The sequence below is a fragment of the Rhineura floridana genome, chromosome 5 (genome assembly GCF_030035675.1).
Source record: "Rhineura floridana isolate rRhiFlo1 chromosome 5, rRhiFlo1.hap2, whole genome shotgun sequence".
Classification (NCBI taxonomy): Eukaryota; Metazoa; Chordata; class Lepidosauria; order Squamata; family Rhineuridae; genus Rhineura; species Rhineura floridana.
Genome location: NC_084484.1, coordinates 103,844,813 through 103,862,244, shown reverse-complemented (window position 1 = coordinate 103,862,244; position 17,432 = coordinate 103,844,813). Strand labels below are relative to the sequence as shown.

The 17,432-nt window shown below is 40.1% G+C and overlaps 1 protein-coding gene across 17 annotated transcripts in view; it reads right to left on the bottom strand.

Moving 5' to 3' along the window:
• The window catches only part of TIAM1 (TIAM Rac1 associated GEF 1), a 229,617-nt gene that overhangs the window by 96,208 nt on the left and 115,977 nt on the right, over positions 1-17,432 (bottom strand). For 10 of the 17 annotated variants that reach the window (XM_061627834.1, XM_061627835.1, XM_061627833.1 and 7 more), the window contains 3 exons: positions 14,589-14,767; positions 10,993-11,159; positions 3,881-4,860 (listed from right to left, as the gene is read on the bottom strand). In XM_061627834.1, coding sequence (XP_061483818.1) covers positions 3,881-4,860; positions 10,993-11,017 — 1,005 coding nt within the window. In that variant the 5' untranslated portion in view covers positions 11,018-11,159; positions 14,589-14,767. The remainder of the gene's footprint in view (positions 1-3,880; positions 4,861-10,992; positions 11,160-14,588; positions 14,768-17,432) is intronic. The other 7 variants (XM_061627849.1, XM_061627850.1, XM_061627848.1 and 4 more) reach the window with 3 other exon arrangements.

Here is a 17,432-nt window from a genome sequence, read left to right as displayed (position 1 = left end):
AAACCTCCATGATGTCAGGATTCAGCATCAGTTTATTGGCCCTCAAGCAGCCCATTACTGCCTCCAGACAACGATCCAGCACCTACACAAACTCACCAGATTCAGATGGTATGGAGAGACAGAGCTGGGTGTCATCCACATATTGGTGATACCATGCCCCCAAACTCTGGAAGACTTCTCCCAGTAGTTTGATATAAATAAATAGCACTGGCACAAGATGGAGCCCTGTGGAACTCCATAGTACAATTTTCCTGGGCCTGAGCAGCAGTGCCCCAATGAAATGGCCCTGCAGGTGGGAACAGAACCACTTATCACCATTCTTCACCTTCCTCTTTCAACAAGCCTTTTAAGTAGAGACCTTATCCCAATCTGTGTCTGTGTTGGAATTACTTTTTTAGATGTTTTTAAAGCTTTTTTTAAAAAAAGATATTTTTAAAGATGCTTTGTTTTAATACCTTTTAAAAGATGTTTCATTTTAATATATTTTAAAGTCTTTTGTTTTTAAGATGCTTTACAGTGGTTTTCAGTGGTTTTGTTTGTCGCCCTGGGCTCTTTCTGGGAGGAAGAGCAGGCTATAAATTAATTAAATAAATAAATGAAATATGCCTTCAACTCCCAATCTGCAGAGCCACTTCAGGAGGACACCATGACTGATGGTATTAAAAGCCACCAAGAGATCAATGAGAATCAACAGGGCTGCACTCCCCACACCCTCATCTATCTCCCCAAACAGGTTATTAACCAGGGTGGCCAAAGCTGATTCAGTGCCAAAACCAGGTTTGAAACCATATTGGCATGCATCAAGATAACCTCTTTCCTCTAAAAGAAACCTGAAACAAGGTCCACCATCTTGCCCCAAAAGGGGATATTAATGACTGGGCAGTAGTTGTCACAAACCCCCAAGTCAGTCAACTGATTTCAGTGGTTCTACTCCGAGTATTATTAAGTTGGATGTCATCCACAATATTAATTTATGCTCAACAGCCTTGTCAGAACTGTGGAAAGAGTCTATACTGATGTTGTGTAAGTGCTCCCACAAAGAAGTGCTGATGTTTTTTTTTAATAGAGAGCTTCTTCTGTGGGAAAACAGCAGCATATGTTTCAGAATGTCATTTTTTATATTTAGCACATCTTCGTGGATCAAATACAGGCAACTGATCCAGAAACCTGCCTCCAGTTGCCTTTTGCAAGTTAATGCCAACTGATGCACTCTCTCTCTCTCTCTCTCTCTCTCTCTCTCTCTCTCTCTCTCTCTCTCTCTCTCTTTCTCTCTCTCTCTCTCTCTCCCCCGCCCCCATTTAGATGTCTTCCTTGTTGCCATCCAGCGGGTACCTTGCACAGATGTGTTACATATACCTACACCTACGCTTATAGAAGCTGTTCATCTGACCAGCCCACACTGTTAGATCTAATTGCACTTAAGAACGGTGCATTGCAAGTCAGGATGCAAGTCAGCTGGTTTATCACCCCTATCCAATTGCTATGTGAAGTGTTTTTCTTTTTCCGGGTCACAAGATATAGTCTATATTCTCTGCTACATATGTACTAAAATGGAACATATAATAAAATCAGGGTAGTCACCGAAGCATGCTGTCTAGTGCTAGATTTGACCTATTTGTTCAGGCTTTTTCCTTGAATTGTTTAGTTTCATTCTGCTGGCTACATTTCAGAGAGGGCAAATACAGAAAACCAAGGAACATTATAGCTAATCATATTTTAGCAATTACTTCTTAGAAGATTACTTCTTTGCTGCAAAGACTATTACTTGCAAATATATTTCAACAGGACCAGTTGCATGTGGAGTATATTTTGGATAAACTCCATCTGATGTTAGTTTCATTTTTTACCTGGCTCATACTCTTATTTATTATTAAGTTGAGAACAGCACAGAATGGTACAACATGCAGAGCAACTCACTCACAGAAATAAAAACATCCCATCTCCGAAACTTATAGTAGCTACAAAATAATAAAGAAGTCAAACAATTTCTAATTTGGACAGTGTTAAGCTTATGATGGGCATGATGTATGTTTATGAAAAAAATACATTTTATGTCATTGGTTGTTCCTTTTCTAAAGAAACAAAAAGTAACAGCCATCAAAATTAAGGGGAATAAGAAAAGTATATTTTTATTTCCTTTATTAAAAGCAGAAGACAGCCCCAGCTTTCCCCCCCTTGGTTTGTCAGCTCCTTAATTGAAGTTATTGCATATTTGTCTGTTCATGCATGTTGTATTCCTAGCACAGGAATACAACTGAAAGGCATCTGCATTACTGGAAAACAAGAAAGTGCATTTGAAATCCAAAGGTAAGTTGATTTTGGTGGGGAAAAAGTTATTATTATATCCCAAGGAGGCTGACTTGGGCTGCACACACACCATCTTTAAAGCACATTTAAACCACATTTCACCACCACCTCAAAAAAGAATCTTGGGAAGTGTAGTTTATCCCTCACAGAACTATAGTTCCCAGCACCCTTACCAAACTACAGCTCCTAGGATTCTTTGCAGGAGGAGGGGAAGAGATGTGCTTTGAAGATATGTGTACTCAGCCTCTGAGGCTGTGCTTGAAATTGGCAGATGTGTTACAGGTGTTAGCTTCATAATATGCTGTATAGCTTCTCTCAAAGTCATTAATATCATACTCCAAAACCATTTGGGTTAAAAGATCACCATTGTTTAAGGCCCAGGAAAAGAAAATAATGCAAATTTAAGACCAGAGTCTCATATCGCTGCTGCAATTGCAGTCATGAGAAACTGACAAGCTGAAAGAGGAGCTTGAATAAATAAATCAGAGCGGGTGGTGGTGGTAATGATAAGAGGATAGAAATTAGGCAGCAGGATAAGGCATCTTGGCTGATAATGTGGCTTTATTTTGGCTGATAATCACTGGGTGGCCAACAAGGTGGTTTGGTACACAAAACTGCTGGCAGTCACTGCATGCTGACAGGTGACAGATGGGAATTCCTGTCCTTATTTTTTGCACCAGGAGCCAGAAGTGGAGACATACCTCAGCCGGCACTATGTAAGTGCATAGATGCTGAATGGATAGATGCCCCAGCACCGAGAGCCAAGGGCATGAATTCTACACTCTCTCTCCATTGCTGCTACACAGTAGTTGCTGGCAACTTCACCTAGCAAACCACCTCATCAGTGCCACTAGTGATAACAAAACAGCTCTCACCTTGATTTATGTGTCAATTAACTTCGATGAATGAATGTGATATCTCCATTTGTTATGTTTTTGTTTTTATGTTTTAAGAATGAAAAATCTTTAATAAAAAGAATGAGCACAGCAGGAAATGTTAGAAGCAGCACTATTTCAAAGCCCATAGAACCACTGTCTTTCGTAGCCTGATGGCCCAAGCTCCTTTTTGGCTGGACAAAGTATTAGTTTTCTCTTTCAATAGTAAGTAATAAATTACCTGTCATTCTAAGGGTTAATCTCATAGATGGTACATTGCTATGCCAATTAAGCTGACATTTGTAGATACGATTTTTTACCATCCAAACTATGTGAATGTTTTCTGTCATGAAAATATCACTCCAATGAACCACATTATTTCTATCTCCTTTAATAACTACAATCTGCTTCTTAGGCATGCCCGCTTACTGACAGTGGTATTTTTAAGAGAGTTTTTTTTTTTTCTCAGAAAATGTAATATATAGGAAAAAATCTCCTGGGAATCAAGTTCTATTTAAGCATCAGAAATGTGTTGGTTCTGCCCATGTCTACATTGGCTCTTTATTACAAATTAAGGATCTGGATGTAACTTAGTTTATTGGGAGCTAAATTATTCTCCCAATAAAGAACAGCATATTTGTAGTACATTAGTGAACATCAGCAGTTGTCAAGTTTGAAATAAGATATAGGTATTTTACCTGAGTCGTTTTTGCTCGTCTGCCATGCATACTGTTGCTATGGCTCATTTTGGGGTGAGTGATTCCTTCAGAGAGGCAATGAGACTTCCTGCAGGGGAGTGTGTTGTAATTACTGTAAGAAGGAACATTCTCCGTTGCAGCTGGTAACATTTTGTGGTTCTCAGTATCTGGGATATGAGATATTAAATTCCGACAGTACCCTCCTAGTGTATTTTGTGGACCCCCATTTATTGTCACATTTGAGTTTGGGGGAGAATACAAGTCACTCATGGAATTAGCACGCTGGCAGGTGACCAGCGGCTGACGACTTCTGCCTGCCTCTCTCCCTCGAGTCTCCTCACCATCTTTCTCCTCAGCAGAGCCTAGGATTTCTTCATTGCTCGTCAGATGTTCTTGACTGAGATCAGATAGTGAAAATTCCAAGCTGTCCTCCCGCCAGATATCCGCAGATTTTGAACGTTTCTTCTTGAAACTCAAAGGCTCCAAGAAATTGGTCCCCTTTGTTGAATAGGAATGTTGCCTCCTACTTCCTTCAGCCAAATATGTTGATTCATCTCCATAAAGTCTGCCACTTTCTGAATTTGGCATACTCTGTACTGAGGCTGCCATGAGGACTGTGCTGCTATCCACACTGGGAGTAACAGAAGAATCCGTGTGATAAGAAACTGGTCTTAAGCCCATATCCATTCTGTCTACCCAGATTGGGCTTCCAAAGTCCTCCAAATTGGCTTCTTGGGTAAAAGGCTCCAGGCCATTCTCTGCTAATGACTGAGGGATACTAGGAGTACTGCTAGATCGTGTGCTTACTTCCGAATTCCTGTGAATAATTTTTCCTGAGGAAGCATGTCTGGTCCGGCGAGATGCCTTGTTTGAAAGGCGAAGAGAACGTGATGTATGCTTTCGTCCCAAGCTGGCAGGCTTCTCTCCATAAAACTGATGTTCTACATTTTGGCTCTCTGCGTTTCCCATGGTGTAAAGATCTGCAAGAACAAGAAACACGAATGTTTTATAAATGTGATTGGAGAATATAGGAAAGAGTATATAAACTTCATAAAAGTGATTTTTCCTCTTTGTGTGTTAAAAAAATTAGCTTAACCTGTCAGTGTTCTTGACAGACCCACCCGTGATTCCATACATAAGATGGCTGTTGTGTATGGATCTGACAAAACATGTCTAAGCCTGCTATTAGGCACTAAGCAAGACATACGCCATTACTTTCAAATTCAGAAATTGATCTACGAAATATGAACTTGATAAAAAGCAACAGGTTTTACCAAAATTAAGTCAAGAAGCAGCCAAGAGGTTGAACTGACCAATGGTCCCCCTCCCCGCATTACAAAATGTTTTGCTGTGACCCATGACTTTGTGTAACACTTGACCAAAGATTGAAATTGTTTAGGTGCAGAGTCTGTCTGACTATCAGGGTGTATATTTTTATCTATATTTTTTCACACACACATCTTTTCTATGCTATCGCACACAGTTCAAAAGCTATCTCCCCTCTGAGTTATGGAATGTGCTCATACTGATGGTAGTCTGGTACTTGCTGAAAAGTTATTTATTCTCCCAAGCATCTATCAGAAATTAATACCAGTCTGTTCTTTGCTTTTATTATTATTTGCATTATCATTAGCATTGTATATATGTTTGTTTCATTGTAATGTTTATGTTGTGCTGTATACGGCTTTGTGATTTTTAAATGAAAAGCGATATTAAATTTTTAAGAAATAAAATAAAATAGAAACACAGCTGAAATCAATAGGGGCAATAACCATGAAATCAGATGGAATATAGAACCTAACCTATCATGAAAGGATGTTAAGCAAACATATCTGAAAGATTCAAATTAAAATCATGGTAGTGATTGTTTGTCAGTAAGAAAAGAGGGGTTTGCTGGGGGAGAAAGAGATATCTGCTCCTCAGTGGCATGCAGGTATTGCCATCTTGATCCCAGAGATCAATATATTGATATATTTTATTCAGCCAAATTCTGCTGCAGAAGTGCACTTTTTAAAACAAGTTACACAGTTCTCTCTTCCTTGGGGTTAATAGCTAACATTTTAATATCTTTGCCCAGGCATTTTAATATTTTTAGTATTTTAGTATTTGTATTTAATGTTTGTAAAGATAGGTATATGTTCCATCTTTTTTTTCTCTCTAATTGTTTCTGATTTGTATTTAATATGGGTTTATTAGATTAATCTTACTTGTGTTGTATGTTTAAACTGTTGATTTGATGATTAGGTGCTTTTAAATTGAATGTAAATATATATTTTTATTTGATGTACACCACCCAGAGAGCCTTGCTATGGGCGGTATAAAAATTGAATTAAATAAATAAATAATAAATAATAACATAAGAAGAGCCTTGCTATACCAAACCAAAGGTCCATCTAGTCCAGCATCCCATTTCCTGCATTGGTTTACCAGATGCTTCTGAACATACCTAAGCAGGGCATGAAAGCAATCATCCTTATCTTATTAATTGCCCTCACCAACCGGTATTCAGAGATCTACTATCTCTGAACATAGAACTTCTATCGAGCGATCATGGCTAATAGCTATTGATTTGCCTGATCAGCTTTGAAATCCATCTTTAGGTATCATCATGTTAACTATTATAGCTGACTATGATGTTGTTCTTTTCCAGTTTCCCCCCCCAACGATAAACATAATCTACATCTACATTTGCTTACAAAACAAAAGAGGTAGTGAGCAACATTTCAAGTGGATTACAGATGAACATACTGACTTTTGAACACAGTGTAGTTTTGTTTTTGTTTTTTAATTTGGTCCTATGAGGAGAAGTAAATTTAAAACATATTCCCTGGACTACATTTCATAATCCATTTCATGGGTCCTGGCCTACCTTTTCTGTATGTATGTATTTTATGTATTATGTAAGGAAAGACAATGAGAATGATAGAATTAGAAATAATATCCCCCTAAAACAGGTTCCATACATTTTGCAGTATTTATAGAACTGTGAATAAACTAAATTACTGCTAGTCAGGAAGTCAAACCAAACTTGAACAAAAAAACCCAGAATGAACCTTAGGTTTTCTGGAACAGAACCTGAAACATTATCTGAAAACCTCTTCAACCTGAACTGGAACAGACTCACAACCCTCCCATCAAAGCAAAACCCAAACTATTGTTTCAGAATAAGGGTTCAGCCAAAAAGTCTTACTTAGAACTCTCAAAGGCTCCAAAGGCAGTATGGCTCAGAATGAGACATAAAAGAAAATAGAATCTCTAAAAGGGTTAGAGTTCCAGATTACTTAAGGTTCCAGAATCTGGAGACATCTCCATGCAAAGAGGTAAATGCATGAAGGCTTCATTGCCTCAGATGGTCACACTGAGTGGACACCAGGTCCAGAGCTGGGGGCAGAGGAGAGCTTGTGTTTCATAGTGCTGGGGCCAAAAATACATATGTATGTAAAACTGAAGAGTGCATAGAATTTATTGCTGACACTTAGTTGCAACAGTTTTAGACTTATTAGCTTGCTCTGCTGTGTACATGATCAGTATAATGAGCTTTCTATTTAATTTTAAATTTTCTTACAAAAATCAGTTTCTTATATTGAATCAGTTGGTCCATGTGTGCCAAATTGGTTACTACTAAATCTTTCTTGGCCTGAACTGGAACCTAGATGGAATATCTTCAGCTACAGCTGAACTTGAACTAGAATTGAAACAATCCTGACCAAGATGGTTATACATTGACTCCACTTTTTGGGGAAGACAAGGGGCAGCCCTGTAGCCAGCCTTGTTGGGTGGGACAGCCACATTTCTAGGTGGGGCATTTGAGGGGGGAGAGGCACATAGCACCAGCCAACCCCTCCCCACTGGTGGGGAGGATGTGAGGACCCGACCAGAGGAAGGTAAAGTGACCTTCCCCATCATTCCTCTTCCATCCAGAGAGTGTGAAGCTTGGCTTTGATACTGCATTAGGTATCTCAGTTTTAGATTCCACCTGAAACACAAACCTGTCCATACTACAAGTTTAGGGAAAGGGCATTTAGAAAATAAATGCTATAGGGTGTGTTTGTTAACTCCTCATTGAGAGTCCCTCCTTCTAGTCTTGTTCCTGGCCTTTAGATTTTCCTTCCTGTTGGACAATCAAGGGAAAACTTTTAAACTGATTGCTATCTAAAGGACTAAGTAAGTAATCGTGGAAAGCAATTGGATTTATTTTTACTGGTTGCTGGGTTGCTTTCTTTCCAGAAACCCTGAAAAAAGCCTCACACTGAGCTGCAATATTGGGAAAACAAAAAATTAGGCCTGAGTTACAGCTTAGGTGTCTACCCAACCAGCTAGCTAACTGTAGTATTACCCAGCAATTTTTCTATTCCTCTAGGGCTGTTTTCATCCTTTGCTTTAAAGTAATCAAGAAAAAAAGAGACTATGATTGTGAGTATAGTGAGTGCTTTAAAAGAGTAGCCATTTTTTCACATCACATTGTTATGTCTTTATTTCACCTAGAGCAATAAGTATGCAATCCTGCTCTACTCATTGTAATAACCGCAGAATAAACAAACTCTTAACTTCTTACTACAGGCAAGCAAACATGCTTCTTTACTGCTGGCTTGGTAGACAGCACAACTGAAACTGAAAAGCATACCAAAAGAAAGTCCAAGGGATGGAGACTAACTCTAGTCCATAATACAAAGTTCTAATATTTAACTCTCCAAAGGTCATGTTGCTATACAGGCTGTTTTTTTCAGGATCACTTAAGTAACTGTAGGATGATTGTGATCATGAAAAATCCATCCTCAGTCAGGGAAGCTCCTGAGTGAACAGACTTTTGGGGTCTCTTCCAGACAAGGCTTTTGTTGTGCACACGCCCTGCCTTATTCACTCAATTTTTGGGAGGGTCCTATTCTTAAACTATCATTCTTGAAATTGAGGTTGTCACTGGCTGTCATATCCCAAATTAAAGAGAAGATAATTTCCCAAAAAAAATCCGGGGGGGGGAACACAGCTCGAGGCGGCACCCCCATTCCCCCCCTACCTAAAGGCCTAACAAGGGGGAGTTCTATTGTACACTTCTGAATATCAAATGCTGGGGAATACCAGGAGTTCTATTGTATTCATGTTCTGCTTGTTACCTTCCCATAGGCATCTGCTTGGCTACTGTGGGAACAGAAGGCTGGACCAGATGGGCCTTTGGTCTGACCCGGGGTCATGACCCTGGGTTCGACTCTCCATCCTCAGGGGAACAAGACACAGATTCAGAGAACATCTCAGACTAGGAGCAGGATGTGCCCTCTGAAACCAGCCTTTAAAGTCCCTGCCTCCTTGGGAGATTCTACCACCAGTGCCTCTCCAACCTGAAGAGATTGCATTACCTTCTTTGGACACCAAGGACTTCAGCTTGGAGACCTTCCTCACACTGCCAGAGTCTACAGTTCCTAAAACAGGTTGGGCCACTTTAAGAGCAGAGGTTCTATTCATTAGGAGTGGGGCTCAATGCACAGAGGAAGCTGAAGTCCTATTTAAAGCCTAGTCTGCTTTTGCTGGTTATTGGAGCAACACTCAAGCCTGCCTGATCTGACCTCCAGCCTAGGTTCCACTCTGGCCTATCGCTCGAACCTGAACTCTGCTTGACCCAACTTAGCTCGCTGGATTCAGAACTGAGACTAGTGGTATGTGAACTAGCATCCTGTGACTCTATGCCAGGCACATGCCCTCACTTGACCCCCAGCTGGGACCATTGCCTAAGTCAAAACATCCACTTGGACTCTTCTTATCCTCAAATCATAGTTTTTAAAAATTGTGTAGTGTTTTTCATCAAAATGCTTCCTTTGTAGTCCTATAAGCTCAAAAAACGGAAAAGGGGTTACTGAGCTGAAAAGCAGATCTTCCCTAGTCTTGTAGAAGGAAATTGCTATTCAAAATCTGCTTGTTAAATGGATATTGAATTGTTTCCTACTAGCAGTTAGACTCGTAAACCTAAGAGACAATCCAATTCCCAGCTGCATCCTTCCTCCTGCAGAGATTCCGCTATGGATCACCTCCCCACCCTGGTACCAGCTTTCCTGTGCAGAAAGCTTGCATGCACCCAATGGTGGTCATAGGGGAAAGGTTGGACTGGAACCATAGTTCTCAGACTCTGGAGAGCAACAGATAATACAGAAAGAATTTGAACTGTCTGCAACAAAACAAAAGGAAAAGGCAGGGTTGTGTGTATGCCACAATTCTGCCGGAATGCAGAAAAGCCACCAAATGTGGACTATGACACAGAATCTAGGTGACTAAAAATCCTTTCATGTTTAAAAATCACAGTTTCTAGTCCTTGGTTGTGAAAATATACTTGCAAGTTTGTGGGCGATAGCTGATGAAACCTCAGAAAGCTGACTGGATAAATGAACATTTTTCAGTGGTCTGAGAGCATGACAGTATATAGCTCCTTGTCCTTTGCACTGACAAACACAAACAGTTTACACCCAAAGACAGATGCGATAATAGAAACTGAGCTGCAGTTGCCTCTCTTTGTATATTAAAATCCATCCCTAGCACACTAGTGAATCGAATGGTAGCATGCCATTCTTGTCTCTCCTTATTCTTACTGCAACCACCTCATCTAGCTAGGTAAGAAGATATCCTGCACTTGGGTACCAGAGATGGGAGGGGGTTGCACTGCTTCCATCTCAACACCTTGAATTATTGCAAGGCATTTTGTTTTGCAGCTGGAAGAGGAGGAGGTAGCAACTACAACAGTAGCAGCCAGGCAGCTGAGCAAATGGGTAAGAACATCAATGTCATATCACTGTTCAGTTTGCTGGTATGCTGGATGCAGGTGTTAATATAGAATGACAGCTGACAGCACATTTACAGCTTTGTCCAAGTCCTTTCTATATTATATCAACAATGCACAATAGCAGAACTTGTCTATGCAAAATGTGAAGTTATTTGAAATTAATTAAATTTGTTACACCATTTATACAAGTTGCAGAATTCAGCTCTCTTCGTCACAGAATGCAGGTTACCTTAATGCAGTTATCTTTTAGAAGTGTGGAACACACACAATCCTGGAAAGAGCCCACAAAACAACATTCAAATGTCATTCACAATTGTCAGTAGGACTTTTCAAATATTAAATGTTCTACCTACATAGTGAGGCTCCACGTCCATTCTTTAGGACAAGGGCTTACGAATTTGACAACAGAGCAGCTCCAACATTCTCTCCACCCTTTTGCATTTTGTTTAAAATTGTATCTCCCCCAACAGTGGAAAGGGCAGCGAAAATCCATCCATTTATCACTCTTCGATCATCCTAAGTACAAGCACAACAGAATACTTAAAAAATGTTCAAGGGGCAACTAGTCTGTGTCATGCAACCTTAAGTGAGCACTCTTAGCTGCAATTAAGAGACTTTCAGAACAAACCTATACGTTTTTACTCAAACATAAGTCCCCCTGTGTTTCGTTGGCCTTACTCCATGGTAAGTATGTGTAGGATTACAGCCTCAAAATGTTCTGACTTGCTTAGGGAGGATATAGAGAGGATACAGAAAGTCTGGGAACTACTGACTAAAAGGTTTTAAACTAAAGCAGCCAAATTCACCTGAAGTTCTTTGCAGCTGGAAAGATATAAGCTCTGATGGATCATCCTCAAGAATTATGAGATCATTCTTATGTGTCAGATGAAGAATGAGCACAAAAATGAGATCTCAACTACTGAGAAGCTGCTAATTTTAGACCAACTTGCTATACAGAAACTAATTCCCTAGACACGCAGGAACTTGCCCGATGAATAAAGCAACTGGATGCATTTTGCCAGTTCAGCACATGCAATGAACCCAACACAAAACATAAATAATGGATACAATCATGCAACATTTAAAAAGCTTTTCTCCCAAAAAAGTAACCTATACTGAGCAAGAAATAAAAACAGCTAGGAGAAAAGTGCTTTCCTGAAAAGAGTATCCATTTGCTACCACAAAATCCAGCAGCTGTGATAATGGTTCTCTTAATACCTCCATCTATGAATATACAAACAGAGACATTCATGGGAAAGTATAGCAAGGAATATCTCATGAGAAGGTATCTGTTGGGTAGTGCTCTGACGTACGCAGACCATCCTTAATACATTGGACATGATGCAAGTGTGGGGTTTTAACTTGTCATAGACACTGTTCAAATAATGACAGGAATTCCTCGAGACTTTTAGGCTTTTCACTAAGCCCACATTGACAACAAAAATATAATCCCAGTTCATATTTTTTAAAATGAGACTTCTTAGGAATATTTGAAAGGTTTAAATGCAGGTTGGGCTCCTCTAGTCTATGGTAATAATCAAACTAACAGTGAAGCATAATGGCTAAAAGATTAATGTAATACTGGGCTTTTCAGTCAATCTGCCTGGTCCAAATGCCATCTGATTCCCTCCCTTCTTGGGCTCCTATCAAGGTCTACCCATTATGCAGCTTAGCTAAGTGGGATAGAGAAAGGCCCTTTCTATTGGCCTGCCCAGCCCAAGTGCCAACCAGATCTCCTCTTGGACTCCAACAGGGAAGGAGGGATCTTTCTGTAACCTGTTTTGACTTATCTGGATTGCACATTTCTTTTAGCTGCCTCAAATTTCAGTTGAAGAAGAAAGGTGGAATATAAATAAATACATGAAAGAAAGACTGGAAGTTCTTGGTTCAAATTTCACCCGTGCCATGAACTTACCAAGGCAAACCCCTCTGTATAAATCTTTGTCCCCATCCCTTCTACAATAAGAGGTAATAATACTGGCCTCCCTTACAGGGTTGTTCTAAAGCAGCTGTGTGGAACCTATGACTCCCCAGATATTGTTGGTCTCCAACTCCCATCAGCCTCCACCAGCATAGCTAATGGTCAGGGATGATGGGAATTGTAGTTCAACAACATCTGGAGGGTCACAAACCTGGGTGACAAGACAAGATAACATGTGAAGTACTCTGAATGTTCTTAAGGATGATATAAATGCTAAAGTAAAGTGCTACAAGATTTGTTTGAAGAAAATGGACTAGCTAGTTTAATGTTCTCACATCAAAGTAAACCAAACAAGACTTACAACACTGAAGATTTGCCATAAAGAGCCACAATCCACAACAAGGCAAACAAACTTAAAGCATACTTTGGTCTGTGTTAGCCAATAACTTGAGAATTGAATAGGGACTTCCTATATTACTACTCATAAAATTAACTTCTGAACTAAATCAGTTATTATCAAGCATCTGGAAATTAGTTGCAAATAAAGGATTTCCACAGGCAAAGAATGCTGATTTTCCCAGCTGTTACCTCCAGACCAAATATACAAAAACTACAAAAAATTAAGTTTAATCACAAAGTTTTAGGTTTCATGAACTTCATAATTTCACTATTAAATATGAAGTACCTTGTAAAACAACAGATTGCAAATTTAAAATTAGATTCTGGTGGGAGGCTGTTATCATCAGATCCTTATTTTCTGCTGGAAACCAAGCTTTAGATTGTGAAAATGGGGGGGAAGATCCAACCAACAACATGCCCTTTTTCCCCAAAAAACAAAACAGCCATCCACTGAAATAGATTTTACCTCAGGTTCAAAGCACACATGACAGCAGCAGACTAATTTCTCTAAACCCAGGTCTACCTCAGTCACCTCTAAATTTGGGGGCAAGATCAGATTTTTACAGCAAAAGGGACATGTAGGTAAAAGGCACAAATCCTCCTTGGCAACTGCCATTTATTCCCCTATTGCAGGAGGGGAGGAACCTGTGGCCCTCTAGATGTTGGTGGACAACATGGCCAATGGTCAGGGATTATGGGAGTTGGAGTCCAACAACATCTGGAAGGCCACAGGTTCCTACCCCTGCCCTCTAGCCTCTTCCACTAGGTGCTTTACTGCTGGTGAAGTGACATCAGGAGTATAGGATACGGGAAGACTTAAGCACCTCCCCTGCCTTTGCTCTTAAAAACAAAATGAAACCAAGCCCTCCGCCATTCCTCTCTTTGTTATATAAGTGGGAAACACCCAAGTATAAACAAATGTATCTGCTGGCGTCACATTTAATTTGTGCCTCAATCTCATGAATCAGATAATATAAAAAGCTACAGGCTGTATCCAATGAAGTCATCCCGTTTGTGCAAGGACATCTGCTTGCATAACAGAACTTCCCCTCCCTCACCCCATGCATCCCCCCCAAAATCTGCTCTGGAGGGTTAGGGGAATCCTTAGAGCAGATTTGGAGGGATGCATGGGGTGTGGTGAGGGAGAAGTTCTGCTGCGCAAATAGAAGTCCTTGCATGAGCAGTACAACTTTGTTGAATACAATCCTGTGAAAGTAACGTTAAACGTACATTTTTAAAGTAACTAAAAGGCCACTTTAATTTCTTCATGTTAATGTTTACTTAAGATATTAATTTTAAGCAAAAGTTAAAAAAGAACTTTCATTCTTCAGCATAGACACCATAATGAAATATTTCAGTTTTTAAAGTTAAGCCTATGGCCAGATACTTCATTTTGTAATCCACTTTAAACACATTAAAGTAGAAAAAGTGTATTTTGACAATGCCCTGCAGGCAATTCAAAGCAGGAAAAAAAGAAAAGGATGGAAAAAAAGATATCAGTAGCCACTAGTGGAAATTCTAGTTCTCCTATATTGCTTGATGGCTATAATGATAAGTCACGTTCTCCTCCCAGAACTGCACACCAGGAAGCAAACTCCCATACAAAATACAGACAATAGACATACCTTACAAGGCAGCACTGGTATGCAGCACTACTTTCTCCAAAAGAAATATGGAATTTAGATGTATAGAACGACAAAGGCTATCAAAATGAGCAGTTACTGGAACTGCAGAATCTTTCACCAGCTGCCACTCAAAGACTCCATTACTGCCTTGTCGGAGCCTGTGAATATATGCCAAAAACCTGGTGGGGAAGAAAGGAGAAAGAGAAGCAAAACAAAAGGATTAGCCAGAATGGATATAGAGTTGCACTTTTATCCTTTACTACATAGAAATGACAACAATCAACATCTAACTGTATAATAATTACACTTCCATATTATTACAAGTGCACACAGGTAGAAAAATATAAAGGTAGAGCATCTGGTTATGACTGTTCCACAGGAAACTTATAGAAGAAACTGGATATTCTTCCTAACTCAAGATGGAAAACTAAATGTGCATCCTTTGCTTAAATAAGAGCAAGGCAGAGAGGAAGTAAAACAGATACAGACAGAGGTAGAAAGGGCTTCTAATTAGAAGGGACTTTTATGCCATCTTCATAAATTTCTGCACAAGGAGGCTATCTATGAAACAACCCCAATAACCAAAGAAAGGAGCCACGAACGTACTCTGTTGAAAATGTCTTTATGCACTGACAAAAGCTTAGAATACAAGCTGAATTTTAAAAAGGCAGCAATTGAAGAAACTGGTTTAACTGGATTCTATGAAAAGAAATTATACAATTAAATACACAGCTAACAGAGTGAGACACATCAATAGCCTGGTTTTCCACTCACTTGCAGTAAAGGCAACAGATACGTTATGGAGGGGGCATCATTCAAAACAAGAAGGATGAGCCCTATTCCTCACACCACTAAAGTATTGCTGCCACTGCCAGTTTGAAAAACAAAAAAATTGTTCCTAGAGGAACAGGCAATGCATGAGACAGTAAACAAGCCTTGGGGAGGGGTTGGAGAATCTCGTAAGAATTGACTGAGTCCTGATTATGGTTTTTAAAACTGTGAAAACTAATAAAAATTCCAATGAGCTTGGCCTTGCTCTTTATTTATTCGGATCATAACAAAAATGGGAAAAGGGTTAGTACCATTTTGTTTAACCCAAGTTTTCTTCCTTCTCCTTTGGGTCTCTCCCCCCCCCGCCTTCTTTAAGCTGCAGCTGAGCTCTGAAAAGGAGTTCACATATTGCCCAGAAGCAGATAGAAATTAATAACATGAAGATCATTTATAATGAAATAGACTCATTATCATGCCAGCTGCCAATAATTTACAAGGCTGGATTCCCGATAGCAAGCAATGGTACCTACAGGCAAGTCTTCTTCCATCTGCATCTTGTATTCAGTCCTTTTTGTTTTAAAAAATATACTTGAAAAGGCATTGACTTATGAATGCTTATTATTTATTTTTATGTATTTATTTATTAGATTTATATCCCGCCCTTTCTCCCAGTAGTAGCCCAGGGTAGCAAACAAAAGCACTAAAAACACTTTAAAACATCATAAAAACAGACTTTAAAATATATTAAAACAACCATTAAAACAGATTAAAACAAAACATCTTTAAAAACATTTAAAAAGCTGAAAAAACATCAAGGTTTAAAAACATATTAAAAAGCAATTCCAACACAGATGCAAACTGGGATAAAGTCTCAACTTAAAGGCTTGTTGAAAGACGAAGGTCTTCAGAAGGTGCTAAAAGATAACAAAGATGGCACTTGTCTAATATGAAAGGGGAGGGAATTCCAAAGGGTAGGTTCCACTACACTAAAGGTCCATTTCCTATGTTGTGCAGAACAGACCTCCGGATAAGATGGTATCTGCAGGAGGCCCTCACCTGTAGAGCACAGTGATTGACTGGGTTTATAAGGGGTAAGACGGTCTTTCAGGTATCCTGGTCCCAAGTTGTACAGGGCTTTGTACACCAAAACTAGAACCTTGAACTTAGCCTGGTAGCTAATGGGCAGCCAGTGCAATTCTTTCAGCAGCAGGGTGACATGTTGGCAATACCCTGCTCCAGTGAGCAGTCTTGCCGCTGAATTTTGCACCCTATCCAAAGCAGGCAACTGACCAATTATCCAAACTCGGGAACCACCAAGCCACAGTGTCTCCCTCTTCCTAGGATTCAGACTCAGTTTACTGCCCTCATCCAGCTCACCACTGAGTCCAGCCAGCAGTCCAGGGCTTGCACGGCCTCTCCCAATTCAGATGGTACAGAGAAATAGAGCTGGGTATTGTCAGTGTACTGCTCACACCTTGCCCCAAATCTCCTGAAGACCACTCCCAGGGCTTCATATAGATGTTAAATAGGATGGGGGACAAGATGGTACCCTGCAGCACCCCACAGCACAACTACTGGGGGGGGAACAATCACCCAATGCTATTCTCTCTGAAAATGACCTTGGAGATAGGATCAGAACCACTGTAAAACAGTGCCTCCAATATCATCTCACCAAGTTGGCCCAGAAGAATACCATGGTCAATGGTATCAAAAGCCGCTGAGAGATCAAGTAAGAGTAACAGGGTCATACTCCCCTGTCCTTCTCCCAATAAAGGTCATCAGGGAGACCAAGGCCAATTCAGTCCCACAACCAGTCCTGAACCCAGACTGGGATGGGTCAAGATAATCTGTCTCATCCAAGAGTACTTGCAATTGCTGCACCACAATACTCTCAATCACCTTCCCTAAGAAGGGGGCATTTGCGACCGGGCGGTAGTTGTCACAAACCAATGGGTCCAGGGTGGGCTTTTTCATGAGCGGTCGAATCACTGCCCCTTTCAGGGTGGCTGGAACCTCTCCCTTCTGCAACAATCCACTGACCACACCCTGGATCCACTCAGTCAAACCCCATCG